At 49.3% G+C, this 21701-nt stretch overlaps 1 protein-coding gene across 1 annotated transcript in view; it reads right to left on the bottom strand.

Moving 5' to 3' along the window:
* Window positions 1-21701, bottom strand: part of Atp6v1c2 (ATPase, H+ transporting, lysosomal 42kDa, V1 subunit C2) — a 47471-nt gene that overhangs the window by 5814 nt on the left and 19956 nt on the right. The window contains exons 3-9 of the mRNA XM_013013674.1: window positions 15449-15534; window positions 6750-6844; window positions 5553-5644; window positions 2049-2147; window positions 1365-1433; window positions 226-318; window positions 34-127 (exon numbers count right to left, since the gene is read on the bottom strand). Coding sequence (XP_012869128.1) covers window positions 34-127; window positions 226-318; window positions 1365-1433; window positions 2049-2147; window positions 5553-5644; window positions 6750-6844; window positions 15449-15534 — 628 coding nt within the window. The remainder of the gene's footprint in view (window positions 1-33; window positions 128-225; window positions 319-1364; window positions 1434-2048; window positions 2148-5552; window positions 5645-6749; window positions 6845-15448; window positions 15535-21701) is intronic.

Below are 21701 nucleotides of genomic sequence, written 5' to 3' on the forward strand. Positions count from 1 at the left end.
CCCCCCCCCCCCGCCTGCCCGCCTGGTACTCACATACTGTTGCTTCTTATCAGACAGAAGTCTCGTCATCTCTTCCCTTTCCCTTTTGATTTCTTTCTCGTCATAGTAAAATTCACGGACAGTGAACCTTAAAACAAGCACACCATGGCTGTTACTAAGAAGCGCCTGGAGGGGGCAGAGATTCCCAGGGGCCACATCTGGAGGTGCTCAAGGTCACACCCTTACTTGTTTTCTTTGGCTTTGACTTTGAAATCATCAATCACTTTTCGAAACAGAGTCACAGTGAAGAGGCCGCCATCATTGTCCTCCGCGATCAGTCTGTTGATAAGAAGCTTTTGTTCACCATTGGAATGGCCCAGCGCCCAGACCCACGCTGGAGCTGAGCTCAGCAAGGAGAAGGGTTGTTTTTTTCCTGTTGGTTGTGGGGCTTGAACTCAGGGCCTGGGCACTGTCCTTAAGCACTTTTTGCTCAACGCTAATGTTTACCACAGCACTACTTCTGGTTTGCTGGTGATTAATTGGAGATAAGAGTCTCACGGACTTTTATTTATAATACATATATAATAGCATATACTATTATATACTATATATGTTACAGTATATAATATATAGTATATGTGTATTATATATACTATATATTATATAGTGTATATAATATATGCTATTATATTTTATGATAGATGTGTATATGACATATATCATCTTTGTGCTATTTCTAACTAATAAAATATGAAAAAATATATTTTCTACACATCATTTCTGCAGTACCCACTGGTTACCCTATATGCTCTGACCCTCCACGGGCCCCACCCTGAAACTGTCTTCCTTCACACCTAGACTGTGCACAGGTAGGTGTCTGCAGGACCCCCAGTGGGGCAGAACAAATACAGCAGGCAGAACAGAGCTCAAAGCCAGAGGACCCACAGAGAAGCCCTGCAATGGATACATGGATGGATGGATGGATGGATGGATGGATGGATGGATGGAAGGATGGATGGATGGAAGGATAGATGGATGGATGGAAGGAAGGATGGATGGATGGATGATGGATGGATGAAGGATGGATGGAAGGATGGATGGATGGATGGATGGAAGGATAGATGGAAGGATGGGTGGAAGGAAGGAAGGAAGAAAGGAAGAAAGGAAGGAAGGAAGGATGACACTTCCCACGGGAGGGGCAAGGGAGTGGAGTTATGAAAGATAAAAGCAGGGTGGCTTATGACAGAGTTAGTGATAAGAGTTCTGGGCCAAGCATGCAAGAAAACTGAGTGGCCCAAGAGGAGCAGAGGGGACCAAGAAAGCCTGGGTATGGGGCTCAGAGGCCTCACACCCTGCAGGTGCCCAGAGCTGAGCTGGGGTCTCACTTGGTCGACCGAGGGACCACCATATCCGACAGCGATTCGTAGGTCTTCTGCCACCGGGCGTAGCTTGTCCTAGGAGGACAGGAACCATTCATCCTTAGGTGACAAAAGCTCTGGACGTCCTGAGGCTCAGGACGCTGTATCTGCTTTTTCCTAAGGTGGGAGGGGGGAGGGGGGAGGGGCAGGGGACTGTGGAGAGTCCCCAGCATTCCTGCAGGCCCTGCTCAGTGGCTCTGGGGATACCCTGGCCTAACCCCAACCTGGGTCCAGCCTGTGAGAGCTCCGGGTCTCCCACAAAAGGCCCCATAGAGAGAGCGAGGTATAGACATGTATGCAGCTCACTAATAACCTCCAGGCCTGACCCAGTGGGCGACCTGGAACCAGCTGACGGTCTCAGGACAAAGTTCAGAAAAGTAAGAACTCCCAGGCCTGTGACAGAGATGAAACTGTCTGTGACTGATAAGTCACACAGTAGGTGCACAATAAATGGCTGCTTAGATCACTGTCACCATCTTCCTACTGCTGTAAGCACAGCTGTTCGGTAGGTCTTCTAACCTGGCAGGTGGGCATGGAAATGGCCCATCTCCCTGTCTACTGAGCAGGGCTGATGTCCTTCCACAGTCCCTCCATCCATCCCAACAAGGGTCAAGACACCCTCCCCTCCCCCTGCCCTTCCTGGCCGCGTACTTGGGGACGATGACCAGCAGTGTGATGAGATATTCTGAATCCAACACAAAGTCCTCTCTGCTCACAATATCGCTCAGTGTCCGAGTGAAGAGGTTCCCCCTGCAAAGCCACACACACACACACAAAGTGTGACCAGCAGAAAGCGACCCACAGGGGCCCCCCGGCAAACCCACAACACCCGGATGGGGACAGGAAAGGAGCCAGCTCGGGAGCGTGCCTCTCCACACTGGAGCCTCCTAAGACCATCCTCCCGGACTCCATCCCAGCCTCATGGCTGCCGCCTCCTGCCTCCAGGGTCAGGGAGGCTGGCTGGGCCTCAGCTACTGTCACCAGTCACCAACACCTCGGTGACCCAAAGCGCCCTGTGCCACCATCGGCCATTGTGAGGGGACCTCGGGTGGCAGGCAGCTAAAATTACTGGCTGAGACAGAGCTGCGTGTCACTTTATAGGCCTCCAAAGTGACCAGGGGACACTCACCTGAAATAGCTTTGCCCTTGCCCAAGGGACCTAGCTAGTTTCAGGACTCGCCCCGGGGCAAGGCTGTCGGAGGCGGGAGTGTAGCTGTACATCACTACCAAGACACTCAAAGGCTGGGGGCTGGGCGCTTCCCAGGTACAGAGTCCCCTCCCTCCTCCCCCCTCCCCCAAAGCTTTAAAGGGGAAACACCAGTCTCCCCACACCCAGCCACTTTCCTTCTTTCCCAGTTTCTGTCTATGTAGCGGCGTGGCCCTGACATACCCCGGACAGCTCTCATGAGCACGCGACCCTCACACTACACTTAAGGTCTGAGCCTTGCCCTGTGCAGCCCCTTCACAGTGGAGCTTCCAAACATGTCTGCTGAATGAACAATGGTGTCTGCAGGCAGTGCAGGAATCAGATTTTAGGCTGCTGTGCATTTTTTAGGGCCTAGCTTATGGTCTGAGAGCTTAGTAGGTGCTTTAAAATATATGCTGAAATAGATCTAAAATCACAGGGGCATGATAAATTATATAGGACTCTAGACATTCACACACAGTGAGACCAAAGGAGAATATTCTTTTTGTGGGGTCAGTCATGGGGCTAGAACTCTGGGCCTGGGCACTGTCCTTCAGCTCTTTAGCTCAAGGCTAGTGTTCTACCACTTGAGCCACAGTGCCACTTCTGGTTTTCTGAGTGGTTTATTGGAGATAAGAGTGTCATGGACTTTCCTGCCCAGGCTGGCTTCGAACCACAATCCTCAGATCTCAGCCTCCTGAGTAGCTAGGATTACAGGTCTGAGCCACCAGCACCCGGTGAGAAAACTCTTACGAGAAGAACACAAAGGTGCAATGCCTGTGTACATCTGATCATATAAAATAATATTTATCGAAATGGAAACAAGAGGTTTTCACTTCATTGTTTTTTTTCTTGTTTACTCATTTGTCTATCTTTGGGAGGGTAAGGAAACACAGAAATGGACAAATGCAGCAGTGTACTCACCAGACACCATACTAAAAATGAACTATCTAACTTGTGGGTGAGGAAAATTGGGAGAGAGCGAGGAACGGGGTGACACTGTCCAAAAAGAAATGTACCCTTTCCCTGACTTATAACCCCTCTGTCCATCACCTTTATAGTAACAATAACAAACTTGTGAAAAAGAAGTAAGGGAAAGGAAGGGAAGGGCTGCATCACAGGGGTGGGAACGCCGGGGAGCGCGACGCTGGTAACGATGCTCTGCCTTGATAAACTGCTCTGTTAATTACACCTCCTTTGTACAACTACTTAAATTCTAAACATTAATGGAAAAAAGAACTATATAATTTGTAGGTGGGGACAGGACAGAAAAACTGAGACAGAGCAAGGGAAAAGATGACATTGTCCAAAAAGAAATATACTTTTTTTTGGGAGGGGGTCCAGTCGTGGGGCCTGAACTCTGGGCCTGGGCGCTGGCCCTCAGCTCTTCAGCTCAAGGCTAGCGCTCTACCACTTGAGCCACAGCGCCACTTCCGGCTTTTTTCTTTTTTCTTATATGTTGCTGAGGAATTGAACCCAGGGTCTCATGCATGCAAAGCAAGTGCTCTACCACTGAGCCACCTTCCCAGCCCAGAAATATACTCTTTACCTGACTTATATACCTGTAAACCTCTGTACATCTTTTTTGGGGGTTGTGGGTCTTGAACCCAGGGTCTGGGTGCTGTCCTGAGCTTTTTTCTCAAGGCTAGCACTCTACCACTTTGAGCCACAGTGACACTTCTGGTTTTCTGGAGGTTCACTAGAGAGAAGAGTCTCATGAACTTTTCTGTCCAGGCTGCCTTTGAACCACGATCCTCAGATCTCAGCCTCCTGAGTAGCTAGGATTATAGGCGTGAGTCACTGGTACCCAGCTTGTACATCACTTTTATAATAACAATTAAAAATTTTTAAAAATAAAATACATACTGAAAGAAGGCTTAGGTAACAGAGTCGTGAGGACACGATGTGGGCGCCTGGGCTCACGCCTGTAATGCTGGCTACTCAGGAGACTGGTATTTGATGACCATGGTTCAAAGCCAGCACAGGGAAGAAAAGTCTGTCAATGACAGGCTTTAGCTTGAATGGCTGTGCTGGAGACCAAGAGTGTTTGGGGTTCGCACTGCGTGGGGTTTGGGGCTCCACATAGGCATAATGAGCTCATTAGAGCTGGGATTCCCATGTTCCCCCTGCACCTCATGCCCACAGCCCAACCCACCCTGCGTGTCAGTGTTCTGAGTGCCACGAGGTCAGGCATGGCCTCTCCTCGGGACGCCATCTAGACCAAGCTATGGATTTGGGCACACTTTCAGAATCACAAGGGCTAATCACAAGAAGAGCTGGCCGGTGACAACCACAAGATGTACATGTAAGTAAAAAGTGGCCTTCTCCTGGTCACGGGAGGAAACCCTGCCAACCCAGCACTGTCCAGCAGCGTCCTCCTCCAGCCCCAGAAGAAGCTCACTGGCTGCTTCTTCTTTTCTTTTTTTTGTCGGTTGTGGGGCCTGAACTCTGGGCCTGGGCGCTGTCCCTCAGCTCTTCAGCTCAAGGTGAGTGCCATGTCACTTGAACCACAGTGCCACTTCTGGCTTTTTCTGCCTAGGTGGTGCTGAGGAATGGAACCCAGGGCCTCGTGCATGCAAGGCAAGCACTCTACCACGGAGCCACCTTCCCAGCCCCCACTGGCTTCTTACGTACCTCCAGTGCCAGTGTACTCACTATTGTCCCATGACAATCCCTGCCTTGCTGACACTGAACTTCCCCTTTCCTCCTGGCGGAACCCTCCACCACCTGATGCCAGGTCTGTCTGCTGGGTCCACTGACCGTCCAGGCAGACAGAGCAGGCAGCTGCGTTCCCGCAGAGGCTCCGCGCGGGGCTGGAGCTCACCGAGCTCTCTGCCCATCAAAGCACGAGGCTCTGCACCCCAGCTGCTCACTGTCCTTTGCAAGGTGCCCCCTGCACCCTCCATGGGTGAGGGGTGAGGGGGGTCCCGGGGAGCAGAGCAGCACCCGCGCGGGAACGCAGTACGCACGTGGATTTCTTCTCCAGGTTCTCCAGGTTCATCTTGAGAGCGCTGTAGGTGGCCGTGCGGGACTTCAGGTCAGTCTCGATCTGTGCCAGTTGCTGTGTGAGGAACGGAAACACTTGCTTTACAGCTACATCGTATTCATTCATATTATATACCACTCTCTGTACACCAAGAGAAGCATACTGCAGCACCATTTGTACAGCTACACAACCAAACTATACCATATTCATTGTAGAGCTACATGACTATGCCACATTGTAACTGCTGGCTACGTACAACGTCCCCATGGATCTGTGCTATGGCGTTTGGAGTTCAAAGACTAGGGCGCTGGTGGCTCACGCCTGTAATCCTAGCTACTCAGGAGGCTGAGATCTGAGGATTGCGGTTCAAAGCCAGCCCAGGCAGGAGAGACCGTGAGACTCCTATCTCTAATAAACCACCAGAAAACCGGAAGTGGTGCTGTAGCTCAAGTGGTAGAGCGCTCGCCTTGAGCTGAAGAGCTGAGGGACAGCGCCCAGGCCCAGAGTTCACAACCCACGACCGACAAAAAAAAAAAAAGACTAGCAGGAAAGCATGGCTTAGCAGACAGACACTGCTTACTGAGTCACGGGTGGCCCAAGGGGTGAACTGGCACATAATTCTAGGATCAGGCCTCCTAAATCAACTCTGACTCTGTCTCTGTCTCTCCCACCCCCCTCCCTCTCATGCCAGTACCAGGGCTTCGTGCTTGCTCATCTTGTTTCCTCACAGCTGGTGTTCTACCATATAGGCCATGCCTCCAGCCCAGATTTTTGCTAATCAATTGGATTTGGAGTTTCACAGTCTAACAAGGATGTGAGCCACCACTCTCCTCAAGAAACTCATAGAGTTGGGGAGCATCAGGTCCCCAAGGGCAGACTAGGGAGTGATGGGAAAGGAAAGGAGCAGCTCCGGGGTCAGAGCACCATCCGGGGCCTCTCAGGGGCCGTCCTCTCGAGCCCCTGTAGGCAATGGGAGGGCTGTGTGGCGGGCCTCTCTCATCCTCAGCCTAACCAGGGCACAGAAAGAGGCCTGAGGCCCCATCAGGGCCGGCAGGACAGGGTCCTACCCAGGGTCAACAGGCAGGGGTCGAACCCCAGCCTCCCTCCTCGGTCTTGCCAGAGTCTAAACCCAACGCGGGCCATCTCCATGGTCAGCCGTCCACACATCAGGCCCGCTCACCTTTGTGAGGGTGTCCACCACGTTCGCCAGAGGCTGCTTTGCAGGGTATTTGGCCATGTCCCATTCAAAGTGAGTCACGAAGGATGTCAAGTCAACTAGAACACACACACAGTTCAACAATGGACACAGCGCTCTGGCATCCCAACACCAGCGTCACAGAGCCCCCAGCCCGCTGGCCGCTCAGGGGCCACCAATACCCCACAGACCAGAGATCCCTGCTAGAGGCTTACTGTCCTCAGAGCCCTCAACCCTCCCCTTCCCCCCAGCCCCAAGAGCCAGCAAACAGCGAAGGGCACAAAACCTGCCACAGCTGTCCCTGCCTGTCGCTTTGTCCCCAACGGCCTGCTGGGTCTTGGGCCACACCATGATATTCCAAGGGCAACCAGCCACTTCTCCACCAGTCAGCACTGTATTGAGGCACCCTAAGGTCCCATCAGAGAGCATCAAACTAGCCCCTGAAAAGCCACCCAGCCCACAGCCTGTCCTAAGTGTCATCTGCTTGTGAAGCAGGTGTCTCCCTGCCTCCTGAGCCACACCAAGAGACGAGACCATTTCAATCTCTCCTGCTCCTTTCAAAGCACTTGACCCATTAGCCAAGCCCCAGAGCCTGCCTGTGACCATGACTGCCACCTGGTCAGGTGCGCACCTGCCAGCGCGTGCCCTTGAAAGTCTGCCTCACAGTGTCATAAATCTGTGTTCCTTTTCTTTCTCCAGAAACAAATACAACTTACTGCCCTCCGGGCGGCTGTGGGGCCTCTGAAACCAGATGTGGGGGGGGGTGAGCATGGAATTGATGCCAGATGTGGTGCTGACGATACCCGCCTGAGACAGAGCCATCAGGCCGCTGGCAAGTGAGGAATGGAAGTCAGATGTCCCGCCTGAGGGCGAGGGCTCCTCGCTCTCCAGACTTGCACATTCATAGAACTTGACTTCTTTTCCTTTTCTGATCTTTCTGTTCTTTCCTTCTTCCTTCCTTTCTCTCTCTCCTTCCTTCCTTCCTTTTTCTTTCTTTCTGTACCAGGCTCTGAACTCAGAGCCTCACAATGGCTTCGCTGGCGCTCTACTTCCTGAGCCACACCTCCAGTCCAGCCTCTGAGGGTTAATTGGAAATGGAGTCTCACCCTGCAGTCCTACAGATCTCAGCTTCCCAAGTAGCCAGGACTGTAGTCGTGAGCCACCAGCGCCACCAAACCCTGACTTCCTCCCCTTTCTTTTCTCTTTTTCCTTTTCCTCCTTTTATTTTTTGAGCTAGCGTCTTGCTGTACTGCCCAGGCTGGCCTTGAGGTCCTGTGCTCAGATCACCCCGCAGCCTCCCAAGTGTGCACTGTCTGGCTTATCACCTCTTTTCAATATGTGCTCTGTGGCAAAATAGGAAATTCAGTGGGTGTTGAGGGTTGGGATGGAATTTCCCTGGAATCCCCCAACCCTAGCAAGTTATCACGTCTGAGACAGGCTTTCCCACGCAGGGTCTGTGCGGGAAGGCGCCTCCCGGCGACTCTCCTGTCCACGGAGAGGGGCGGTCACTCCGCATACTGTCCCTTTACCTGCAGAGCGCGGCTCTCTCCTGATGGGGACAGAGCAGACTCCTTCCTGCCTACCCCCGTGTGCTCACAGTGAACAGGACTCCTAGGCATGAAGCACCACCAGCAATCTGTGACCTGTTGACAGCGTGGGCTCTGGCGCCTTGCCGGGCCAGGATGGCCTTACCCGGGCAAGACTCCCACAGAGACCGAAGGGGGGCGGTGTATGGCTCTGTGGGAGGGGATTCTTGTCAGGAGGCCTGGAGGCCTTGTGTTGGAGGCAGGTATCATCTTTGGGTGGGGCTGATGGACCAAGAAGGCAGACAGGACTGGGCAGGAGAGCTGGCTGGGCAGAAGGTTCTGTCTGCAGCTACCCATGGCCACACTAGGTCTCATACCCTCAGCGCCTACGGTGTCAGGAATTGGCCATGCCTCCTACGCAGACAGCAGTGTCAAATGGGGTCACCTCATGAGCCTCCAGGAGGCTGTGTCACCACCGGAGGTGCGAGCGAGGAGGTGCACATGTTGGGAAAGTCCCCCGGGTTGGTACAGGAAGAGGCAACAGGGTATTAGCGAGGGCGTGGGAGAGAGGAGGTGAAGTGGACAGGAGCAGGAGAGGCCGCAGGAGGAACGAGTCGGGGACTCACTCAGCAGCATGCAAGGCTCATGACACACCGGGCACCAGGGAGGCCGGGTCACACCAGGTTCCCAGGTGGGGTGACAGGGCGGAGGGAGGTGAGCGCTGAGCCAGGCAGCCCCAGAGGCAGTGGCAGGGACGGGACCGAGGGGAGAGATGAGCTCAGCTTGGACAGGTCTGGGTTGAATATGTGGGCACACAAGTTCCCCCAAAGCCAACACGACTCATGGGGGAACCAGCCTGGTGGCAGCACGGCTGGCACTTTACGAGGTAATCAATGCCTTAAAATAACAACAGATGTAGCTGGCAAGCACTGTGGCTCCCTCAGGCCAGGACACATGACTCATGTCCCTTAATTGACTTTTCAGCCCTATTAAGTCCCATTATCATGTCTATGAGCAAACCTGGGCATGGAATGAGTTATGTAAGCTCCATTGTAACAGAAGAAGTACACAGGAGGCACTCTGTACCTGCCTGGCACGCACCAGGGACCTGGCCCCGCCCTTTCCCTGCGGTACCCCTCATCGGGACACAGCTAACTACAGGCAGAAGAGGAAGGCTCGCTCCTCCTTCCTCAGAAACTCACAAGCCCCATGCCCAGGTGTTTTCTAGATCACTCATCCTTGGGAAAGGTCTTGGGGAGAATTCACATGGGGCATTTACAACACTGGCATCGAAACTAACCCAGCATGCCTCGGGGTGTTGACAAGAGGCATTCTAATGCTCGAGGGGTGGGAGCCTCGCCTCGTGGATGTGCGCCCTATGGGAAGGGACACAGGAGCTTCTTCCTGCTCACTGTCTCTCCACACACAGGAACCAAGGAGAGGCCGTGCGAGGACACGGTGAGAGGCTGGCCACCACAAGCCAAGACAGAGAGCATCCTCATCAGAAACTGAACTGGCTGGAAAGTTGATCTCAGAGGACTAGAGGACTAGAGGGGGGAAAAGGCCCATGGTTGAAGCTGCTCAGGGAATTGGTTTTGGTGTCAGTACAGGCTTTGGCGTTGCTACATCAACCCAGAGAGCATGGCCAGAGGTTGGTCCCTTCTCATGGCAGCCATGGCAACCGATTCCCCTTGCCTGAACCCCAAAATAGCCAAGCATTGGGAAGGCTGACCTCTAAGGGTGACCCCCAGACCCAGCCACAAGCAAGCAACAGAAGCCTGAGACAGATGTCAGAGCAGATGTGTGGTTTCCCTGCTCCTCTCTACCACCTTTAGTGTCCTGGAGCCCTTGCTCAAGCCAAGTCCTGCTCCAGCCCTCTCTCATTTCTGCCTCAATCCTTCTATGCTCTGCCCAGAGGGAGACCAGTTGCTTCCACCACCTTCCTGACTGTCCCTCACTCTATCAGCCTGAGTTCCACGACACTGTTGATGACCTGGCTATCCATGCCTGGCATTCCCAGGCTCCTTCAGGGCAGTCTGAGACACACTTGTCTCTGTGTCCAGAGCCTGCTACAGGGCCCCACACAGAGCAAGTCCTCCTTGTGGCCAAGGCGGCCTCTTGAATTCATATTCCTGTTACTACTTGGGAGACATATTTTGGGCTGGCATGGTGGTGTATACCTATAATCCTGGCTACTCAAGAGACAGAGACGGAGGCCAATCTGGACAAAAAGTCAATGAGATCTTGTCTCAAAAGCAGGCTGGGGCTCAGCGCTGGTGGTTCATGCCTGTAATCCTAGCTACTTAGGAAGCTGAGATCTGGGGATTACAATGTGAAGTCAGCCCAGGCAGGAAAGTCCAGGAGACTTTTATCTACAATCAACTACCAAAAAGCTGAAAGTGCAGCTGTGGCTCAAGTAGTAAATAAAGTGCTAGCCTTGAGCAAAAAGTCTCAGAGACAGAGCCCAGGTCCTGTGTTCAAACTCCAGGACCAGCACAAAAAAGAAAGGAAGGAAGGAAGTTAGGAAGGAAGGAAGTTAGGAAGTTAGGAAGGAAGGAAGGAAGGAAGGAAGGAAGGAAGGAAGGAAGGAAGGAAGGAAGGAAGGAAGGAAGACTTCAGTTGAGTATGACAGCACAAGCCTGTAATCCCAGCTCCTCAGGACAGGGAGGGAAGCAAAGGTAACAAGTTCCAGTTCCATCTCAAAAATAAATGAGAAGCAAAGGGTTTGGCATGTGGTTCTGCCAGTAGACCACTTGCCTAGAAAGTGCGAGATCCTGAGTTCAATTCCCAATACTGAAAAAAAAATAAAAAGAAAAAATCAACAACTGCGGAGCACATTTCAGCTCAAACTCTTGTCCTGTGCTTTGTCTCTAAAATGTTCAGGACTTTCATTTCCAAGAGGGAAAGTTCTATCACTGCTGTGCTTCAGGGTCAGGCCAGTCATCTCCAAGATCATGGTTTGAAGCCACAAATCTGAGGGACCCTCATCTCCAACTAATCACCAGAAAAATCCAAAGTGGAGCTATGGTTCAAGTGGAAAAGCACGAGCCTTGAGTGAGAAAGTTAAGGGACAGCACCCAGGCCCTGAGTTCAAGTCCTAGGACCAGCATCAAAAACTGAAACAAAACAACAACAACAAAATACTGTACATGGGTCATCACATCTTGAGTAATGATGGCGTCATCTGAAGACCAACCCAGTCCTCACCAGCACATGGGAGCGTGACTGCCCCAGCCGTGGCTCCCTCCTGAATAGCTAGACAGCCACCAGTGTCTACAGCCAGGCCTGCATCCAGCATGTTTGGGTCCTTTCAATGTTCAGCTAGAGGCTGATGGAAAACCAAAAGGTGCTCAGGCAACGTGAAACACCTAGAATGTTACTGTTAAAAGTCTATGTTAGAAAAAAAAATTAACACTGAAGCCAGGCACCAGTGGCTCACGCCTGCAATCCTAGCTACTCAGGAAGCTGAGATCTGAGGACTGCAGTTCAAAGCCAGCCCAGGCAGGAAAGTCCCTGAGACTCTTATCTCCAAAGAACTGTAGCTCAAGTGGTAGAGTGCCAGCATTGAGAGAAAAAGCTAAGGGACAATGTGCAGGCCCTAGGTTCAAGCCTCAGTATCAGCAGCAACAACAAAATAAAAAAACAACACAAAAAAATCTCTTGACTGAATTTGGAGAGTCTTGAATGATCATCTGAACTGCTAAGGTTGAGAAGTGAGTCTGGGCCCTGCGATCTCATTTGGGCCTCTTGGCAGGGCTGGTTTACAGAGCAAGTCCCCGAGAACAAAGAAAACTGTCTTCTGGGCACCCATGGCGCATCCCTGAAATCCTAGTTCCTCAGAAAGCTCCAGCCTGGAGGGTCATGGTTCAAATCCAACTTGGAAAACAAAAAGCCAGATGGGAGGCATGGCTTCAGTAGTAGAGACAGCCAAAGCAAGCAAGATGAAAGAAAGAACAAAAGCGGAAGAGGAGAAAGTGGAGAAGGAAGGAATCAGTACTTAATAGTTGGTGCCATCCGGACTGGCTGGGCATGATAATATTAACAACAGATGGTAATATTAGTATGATTAATTATAATGAATATCAATAACATTAACCATAATATTAATGTCAACTTAAATCTCAGCTGTATTTGAAGATAGAAGAGCAGCTGAGAGCTCTATGCATTGCCTGCTGAGAAATAAGATCAGTTGGGTCAGCTTGAAAAAGTATTTTTTTCTGCCCATCAGCAAAAAATGGTGAGATAAACAGATTGAATTCTGGAAGGCAATTGGTAATTTGTAATCTCTAAAGATTGTGTGTGTGTGTGTGTGTGTGTGTGTGTGCTCACTTGCGCGTGCGCTCGCATGTCCTGGGGATTGAACTCCACTCCTGGGCCCAGTTGTATTTTATCTTTTTCCCTGAAAGCTAGCTCCCTATCATTGGAGCCTCACCTCCACTTCTCACTTTTTGCTGATTAACTGGAGATGAGTCTCACAGATTTATCTGCCTAGGCTGTCTTCAAATCTTAACATTCAGAGCTCAGCATTCAAGTAGTAGGATTATAGGTTTGAGCCACTGGAGTCTGGCCATGAAGATTTTTTTGTTTTTGTTTTTGCTCAAAAATGAGTTGGTCCAAAGCCGGGCACCAGTGGCTTACGCCTGTAATCCTAGCTACTCAGGAGGCTGAGATCTGAGGATCACGGTTCAAAGCCAGCCCAAGCAGGAAAGTCCATGAGACTCTTATCTCCAATAAACCACTAGAAAACTGGAAGTGGTGCTATGGCTCAAGTGGTAGAGCACTCGCCTTGAGCTGAAGAACTGAGGGACAGTGCTCACACCCAGAGTTCAAGCCCCATACCACCAAAAAAAAAACAAAAACAAAGACTTGGTCCTTCATTCCACCAGCTTGAGTGGACTGGAGAAAAAACAAATAATGAAAATAGCTTCTTCTGAGGCTGGGAAGGTGGCTCAGTGGTAGAGTGCTCGCCTTGCATGCCTGAGGCCCTGGGTTTGATTCCTCAGCACCACATAAGCAAAAAGAAAAAAGCCGGAAGTGGCGCTGTGGCTCAAGTGGTAGAGTGCTAGCCTTGAGCTGAAGAGCTGAGGGACAGCGCCCAGGCCCAGAGTTCAGGCCCCACGACCAGAACCCCCCCCAAAAAAAAGAAAATAGCTTCTTCTAACACGTACACTGGGTGTGGATTGTTTGGGTACCACCCCAGGGGGCTCCTGGTCCATGTGTACCTGACCAAGGCCACACAGAGTGAGTGTGGCATCCAAGTTGCCATTATCCTGAAGGTAGAAGGCTCACGAACAGGACGAGTAGGAGAGCAAGGGCAGGGACAGGCATCAAGGCCAGGAGCAGCTAGACGATGGGAGGGGTCACCTTGAACTCTGCGAAGTCAAGGCACCCTTTCCTTTCCAGGTGGGATGTGATATGCACAGGAGAGGCAGGGGACAGGAGAAAGGGGGATGAGATAGCTGTTCTCTGTGTCATGTGGGCAGCATGGCCAAGCCACGACATTGTCACCTGGGCAACTGTCATGACCTGATCACTGCACCCCTCCAACCGAACTGCACCCCACCCTTCCCAGGCCACACTCTAAGCACAGCACAGCACACACATGCACATACAACCTACTCTTTAAACATTTCATCTTCTCCTTCAAACCTGTAATAGAGTAAGGTGGAGTTATTAAACCGCCAAGAGAAGCTGCCAAGTTCAGATGCGGGAGCAGGAACACTTCCATTTGTTGGTTTTAACCAGTATACACAAAGGGCTGTGATTCCAGGAACAAAATAGGAATACATATATGCATATATATACACACATATCTACACATACACAATCACACATCAATATATATACGCGCATAGATACACACATGCACATATGCATATACACACATTTGTACACACATATTCAACATATACGTATGCAGATAACATCACACATAACGTATGCACTCATACATTTTTCTTACATCTACTTAATATCATTATACCAAATGATATGCTAGATATATATGCTACCACTTTCAAGAACTATGCGTGGTCACACAGTTTTGTTATCTCTAGCGGTACTTAAAGATTTAATTCTAGAGTTTCTAAAGTCTCCAAGTTTTTTCTTTCTTGGGCACTTGAACACGTTCACTGGGGTCCAGTCAGCTCAGGGATCCCACAGATCAGAATCTGACACCAGAAGTGGTTTGGGCTCTCCAGTTTACTGCACAGGAAATAAAGACCCGTGAGACCTTGCTCAGCACATGAGCCGTTCTTCATGCCTTGTTCTGGGCAGAGTGGGTGAAACTTCCAAGTGTGGGTAGATAGTGGGGAGTCAACAGAAAATGTGGTGGTTGAACAAGAGTCAGGGTTCAGACTCTCCTGAACCTTGTTCATGTCAAATTTTGCTGAGGAATTCAGTAACAGGGTAAAGGTTATATTATGCAGGCCTGGTGCATCACGCCTAGAATCCTAGCTATTTGGAAGGATGAATCTAGCCTGTGCACACAAATCCCAGACACCCTTAGTTTTTGGTCAGTCATGGGGCTTGAACTCAGGCCTGGACGCTATCCCTGAACTCTTTTCCTCAAGGCTAGGACTCTACCACTTTGAGCCACAGTGCCACTTCCAGTTTTCTGGCAGTTAACTGGAGCTTAGAGTCTCGCTGATTTTCCTGCCCAGACTGGCTTTGAACCCAATCCTCAGATCTCAACCTCCGGAGTAGCTAGGATTATAGACATAAGCCACCAGCACCTTGTCCCAGACACTCTTACATCCAATTAGCCACAAAAGGCCAGAAGTGGAGGTATGACTAAAGTGGAAGAGCACCAGCCTTGATTGGAAAAAGCCAAGTGAGAGCATGAGGCCCTGAGTTCAAGCCCCAATACTGACACATAAAAGGAAGGAAGGAAGGTAGGAAGGAAGGAAAGGGAAGGAAGGGAGAGAGAAAGGAAGGAAAGGAGTCAGAAAGAGAGACAGACAGAGACAGAGATAAAGAGAGGGAAGGGAAGGGAAGGGAAGGTAGTGAAGATACAGCATAGGAAGGATCTGTCACGCAAGTTGCACTAATAGTGTGGGCTCTCGTCTAGCCCACCATCCTAGGCTTCCACTGAGCCCCAGAATGTTGTTGTGACTTGTGTGGCTGCAGCCTGGACAAACCCCTCCTAGACAGACCTACCTCCATTGGCCAGGAGATTCTCTTGGACTTTCCCCTTGGAGTCTTCCATGACCTCTGCCACGCTCTGCGCCATTCTCTTTATGAGACTGTGGAGAGAAGCAAACAGCGGTGAGGCAGGGGACACACAGCACTGCTGGCAGGGGAGGCCGCCATGATTGCCAATCTGTATATAGGAAGAGACTTTCACTAGGAGGAACCTTTGAACCAGTCATTCCACTTCTGGGAAACCATCTTCAGGAAATAGGAAACACAGCGGGAAAGAAAAAAAGCTTTCTGAATAGAAAGAGGTTCTTGACAGCATTACTGCTGACAATAAAAAATAATAATAACTGGAAACAAGCAGATGGTGTAACAATGGGGAACTATTTGCACGAGTGATGGCAGATTCCAGCTGACAGACTGTTGGGCAGATACTGAAAATGTGGTTTACAAAGAATTTGAATGACCATGGAACAAGGCACATATTATAATGGAAGGTGGAAAAACCCAAGACAGAAAGCAACGCAGCCAGGCCGGCTGCCTGAGGGTATTTCGTGTGTTTTTCCTATTTCTATATATTTTCCTATTATCATCCGACATTTCTTTTATAATTAGGAAAATCAAGCTTTTGGTTTCCATTAGATGCACTGAAAGCTTCGAAGTTCAGGAACTGGAAGCTGAAGAATTTACCCTGGTCCTGACAACGTCCACCTGAATGCGTTAGGCCAAATTGGTTGAATTTCCAAGCCTCAACTTTCATTTACAAAATGTGGGATGTAAATCCTAGCTACTCAGGTTGCTAAGATGGGAGGATCACAGTTCAAAGCCAGCTTGAGTGGAAACACCTAGAAGGCTCTTATGTCCAATTAACCAGCAAAAAGTCAGAAAGTGGAAGTGTGGCTCAAATGGTAGAGTACCAGCCTTGAGCCAAAAAGCCAAGTGAGAGCATGAGGCTCTGAGTTCAAACCTCAGTACTGGGGACGAAGGATGGGAGAACACAAGCTTGTTTTCCTGATGGTCATGTTTAGGGTCAGAAACGGGAAAACACAAACATACAGTAGCAAAAACAGAACAACCAAGCCAAGGGGCAGTGGCTCACGCCTGTAATCCTAGCTACTCAGGAGGCTGAGATCTGAGGATCACAGTTCAAAGCCAGCCAGGGCAAGAAAGTCTGTGGGAATCTTATATCAAATTAACCATCAAAAAATAATCTGGAAGAAGAGGTGTGGATTAAACAGTGGAGCACCTACCTTGAGCAAAAAAAAGCTCAGAGGCAGTGCTCAGGCCCTGAGTTCAAGCCCCAGGACCAGCACCAAAACCAACCAAACAAAAACTGAACAACCACGCTAGGGATGCAGGTCAGTGAGCAGAGCACTTGCCTAACACATGCAAAGTCCAAAGACCCCACAGGAGTTGAGATCTTCTTTTGATAATATCTATCATTGGTGGCTTTTACCAAGTTTCAAAGGCAATAAACACAGTCTCTTTTAATCCTCACACAAAAAAAACTCCCTGAGGTGACATAATCCCATTTTATACTGAAGCCCCAAGAAGTGACTGGTCCCCACCCACCCAGTCTGCACAGGGGTCGGCAAAGGCAAGGCTCTCCCACCAGGCCACACCCTCCCACGGGGCCCTGTGGCCTGTCACGGGCTTGAATGTCCACTATTGTGCCAACATCTCTTAGGCGAGTAGTTCACAGTGCCGCACTAGGACAGACGTGGCCAAGTTACCCAACTCAGCTCAGTTTCCTGGGCCATAAAGTGGGGAGCATGTCAATATCACAGGGCTCTTCATACAAAGTGTCCCCAGGCATGAGAGAGAAGGACTTAGAAATGTGCTCCAGGGCACCGGATGGTGGGCACTGCCAGTGATCCTAGCTACTCAGGAGGCTGACATACGAGGCTCACAGTTAAAGCCAAGCAGGGAAGAAAAGTGTCCATGAGACTCTTCTCTCCAGTTAACTACTCAATAACCAGAAGTAGAGCTGTGACTCAAATGGTAGAGTGCTAGCATTGAGCACAAAGAGGCTTAGGGACAGCACTCGGGATCTGAGATCAAGCCCTACAACTGGAAAAAAAAATTTTTTTTTAAGAAAGAAGAGTGCATCAGGGGACACAGGCACTTTGTTCTCTTGTCCTCCAGCTCCCCGGGAGATTCCACAGAAAATCCAAGGAATTTCAGGCCGGCAGAAGCGGCTCAGCCATTTGCAGATCTCAGCCTGGTCTGTGTGCTCCTGTCTTGTAGCTCTCCTACAACCCACACCGCTCTGGGTTGTTCTAGACACAGACCATGATGACTTATTTTTAAATTAATTAATTTATTTTAATTTTAATTTTTGGTGCTGGTCATAAGACTTGAACTCAGGGCCTGGACACTGTCTCTGAGCTTTTTTTCCCCCCATGAAGCTAGTGCTCTACTACTTGAGCCATGGTTCCACCTCCAGCTTCTTTGGAGTAGTTAATTGGAAATAAGAATCTCATGGACTTTCCTGCCAGGGCTAGCTTTGCACTACGATCCTCAGATCTCAGCTTCCCCAGTAGCTAGGATTACAGGTGTGAGCCATTGGTGCTGGACTCACTTCTGGCTTTTTGCTGGTTAATTGGAGATAAGAGTCTGTGGAGTTTTCTGCCTAGGTTAACTTTGAGTCTCACTAGTCAGATCTCAGACTATTGAATAGCTAGGATTACAGAAGTAAGCCACTGGCACCCAGCATTTTTCCCCCTAGCTTTTAAAAAAAAAGCTATGTCCGTAACGAACACAAACATGGAAAAAACATAGCCTCTTCAGCTATTGGTGTTGGGAAAAATGGACACCCATATGCAGAAAACAAGGTGGATTCCTGCTTGTCACCATGCACTAACATCAACTCAAAGTGGATGAAAGACCTCAACATCAAACTTGAAACTCTGAAACTACTGCAAGAGAAAGGAGAGCAGAGACATTAGAAACTTCCTGAATAGAGTCTCAGGGGCACAGCAGATAAGAGCAAGACTTGACAAGTGGGACTACATTAAAATAAAAAGCTTCTGCACAGCTAAGGACATAGCCACTAAACTAGAAAGACAGCCAACCAACTGGGAAAAGATCTTTACCAGCAATACATCAAAGGCCTAATATTCAAAATATACAAGGAGGTCAAGAAACTAACCCTTCCCAAACCTAATAAACCAATCACTAAACAGGCAAGGGAGCTAAAAAGAGACTTCTCAGAAAAAATAGATAAAAATGGCAAAGAAACACATAAGGAAACGCTCATCATCCCTGGCCATAAGGGAAATGCTTATCAAAACAACTCTGAGATACCATCTTACGCAAGTTAGATTGGCCAACATTTTGAACTCTGACAACAACAAATGCTGGTGGGGATGTAGAGAAAAAGGAACCTTACCTGCACTGCTGGTGGGAATGTAAACTAATACAACTACTTCGGAAAACAGTCTGGACGTTTCTCAAAAAACTAACATAGACCAGCCATACCACCTCTGGACATTTACCTTGATCATGAACTGGGATACGATAGGGACACCTGCACATCCATGTTCATTGCCACGCTGTTCACAATAGTCAAGATACAGAAACAACCCAGAGGCCCCACAGTAGATGAAGGGATCCAAAAAATGTGGTACCAATGTACAATGGAATTTTACACAGCCACTAGGAAGGATACAATGATGCCATTCACAGGGAAATGGATGGAACTAGAACAAATCAAGTAATGTATGCCAAGATCAGAGAGACAAATGGCACATGTTCTCCCCAGTATGCAGAAGTGAGACTTAAAATGCAATGAGACATGACAAATTATACAGAATTCTAGACACTCACAGACAATGAGACCAAAAGAGGATAGTCTTAGGAGAAAAACACCAAGTTGTAATACCCAGGCATTTCTTCATATGTATATAAAATAATATACATACTGAAGTGAACTCCAAAGATATGGAAACAAAGGACCTTCTTCTTAATTTTCTGATGACTCTGTATTGTTTAGCTCATATACAGTGTACACACGTGCACATGTGAGGGAGGAGGGGGGGGCACAGAATCAGTGGGAAGCGCGTGGAGGCGCGCAGCAGCAGAGCCCGCTGGCCGCACTGGACATTGGTGAAAGTGAACCACGCAACTCCTGGGTGGAGATGGCAGGGAGGGAATGGGGACAGATGATAGTTGCCAAAGGAAGGAAATGTACTTATTGCCTGCCATATGTAAAGGTAACCCTGCTGTGCATCAACTCTAAAACAACAATAAAGTAACAAAAACATTCTAGCAGTAGTGGGGCTTGAACTCAGGACTTGGGTGCTGTTCTTTAGCCTGTCACTCAAGGCTAGTACTCTACCACTTGAGCCACAGCTCCACTTCTGGCTTTTTTTGGAGGTTAATTGGAGACAAAAAATCTCACGGGCTTTTCTGCCCAGGCTGGCTTCAAGCTGAGATCCTCAGATCTCAGCCTCCCGAGTAACTAGGATGAAGGCGTGAGCCACTGGCGCACAGGCAAGCTGCCATCTCCTATGACCACATGCGGGTCAACACTGGGTTTGCATCAAGTTGCTGACAGGAGCGCGCTGAGGATCAGAGGGGCCCCATCCTCACAGGGCCTGCCGGTCCCCACGCGCCCCGCAGCCATGGGAACAGCAGAGGCCTCAGCCTGTGGTCAGTGAGTGCTTCCTGTCCCGGGTTCCCCACGGCCTTTCACAGAATCTCTCACTGCAGCCAAGTCGCCCTTAGGCCAGTCCTCACATCTGAATAACACGCTCTGATTAAGCTTGGATGCTAGAAAAAGCCTCCTTCCATACGGTAAAACCAGCTGTGACCATTAACTGTAGTCATCTGAGAACTAGGGTATTAGCCAACCAGAACTTATTTCTTTTTGTAAGAAACATAAAAACCTTGATGCTATCTTTTTTTTTTTTTTTTTGCCAGTCCTGGGGCTTAAAGTCAGGGCCTGGGCGCTGTCCCTGAGCTTCTTTTGCTCAAGGCTAGAGCTCTACCTCTTGAGCCAAAGCACCAGTTCTGGCTTTTTCTGTATATGTGGTACTGAGGAATCAAACTGAGAACTTCATGCATGCTAGGCGAGCACTCTACCACGATGCCACATTCCCAGCCCGATGCTACCTTTTTGTGTTGGTTTGCTTTTTGGTTTTGTTTTCTCTTTTGTATTATTTATTCAGCAAACATGAAGATTAACGAGTGACAAAATTTGCCTATGGCTCTTTTATTTTTTTTGGGGGGTCCGGTCGTGGGGCCTAAACTCTGGGCCTGGGCGCTATCCCTCAGCTAGCGCACTACCACTTGAGCCACAGCACCACTTCCGGCTTTTTTCTTTTTGCTTATGTGGTGCTGAGGAATCGAACCCAGGGCCTCATGCATGCAAGGCAAGCGCTCTACCACTGAGCCACCTTCCCAGCCCCCCTAAGGCTCTTTTATAGTCATTGTACTTTTTTTTTTTTTGGTCGGTCTTGGGGCTTGAACTCTGGGCCTGAGGGCTGTCCCTGAGCTCTTTAGCTCAAGGCTAGCGCTCTACCACTTGAGCCATAGCGCCACTTCTGGTTTTCTGGTGGTTTATTGGAGATAAGAGTTTCGCGGACTTTCCTGCCCCGGCTGGCTTTGAGCTAAGATCCTCAGATCTCAGCCTCCAGAGTAACTAGGATTACAGGCATGAGCCATCGGTGCCAGGCTCTTAGTCATTGTATTTTTTGATCCAGTTGAATGTCAAATGAATAAAAATTCTGTTCTAGTACATGTCAAATATTCAGTCATGTGATTTTGGGACATTCATATTTGCTTGTTTTTACTGTATTTTCTTTTCTTTTTTTTTGGTACTAAGGATCAAAGCCAGTACATGCACTTGCTAGGCAAGTGCTTTGCCACTGAGCTATATTCCAGCCCAGGAACATTCATATTTGAAATTTGTATTCATTTTCTAGGACAACTGTAACAAAATATCCTAAATGGAGATTTTTTGTTGTTCTGCTTTGTTGTTGTTGCTGTTTGTACAAGTATTAGGACTTGAATTCACTTCTCATTCTCACTTGGCTTTTCCACTCATGGCTGGTGCTCTACTACTTGAATCAAACTTCTACTTCTGGTTTTTGCTGGTTAAGAGGATAACAGTCTCATGGACTTTCCTGTCCAGGCTGGCTTCTAACCTCAAATCTCATGTCTCAGCCTCCTGAAGAGCTAGGATGACAGGGGTAAGCCACCAGCTCTTGGCCTTGATGTGGGGTTTTGGGGTTTTTGTTTTTGTTTTTTGTGCTATCCTGGGGCTGGAATT

The sequence above is a fragment of the Dipodomys ordii genome, unplaced genomic scaffold (assembly GCF_000151885.1).
Source record: "Dipodomys ordii isolate 6190 unplaced genomic scaffold, Dord_2.0 Scaffold20, whole genome shotgun sequence".
In the NCBI taxonomy this organism is placed as follows: Eukaryota; Metazoa; Chordata; class Mammalia; order Rodentia; family Heteromyidae; genus Dipodomys; species Dipodomys ordii.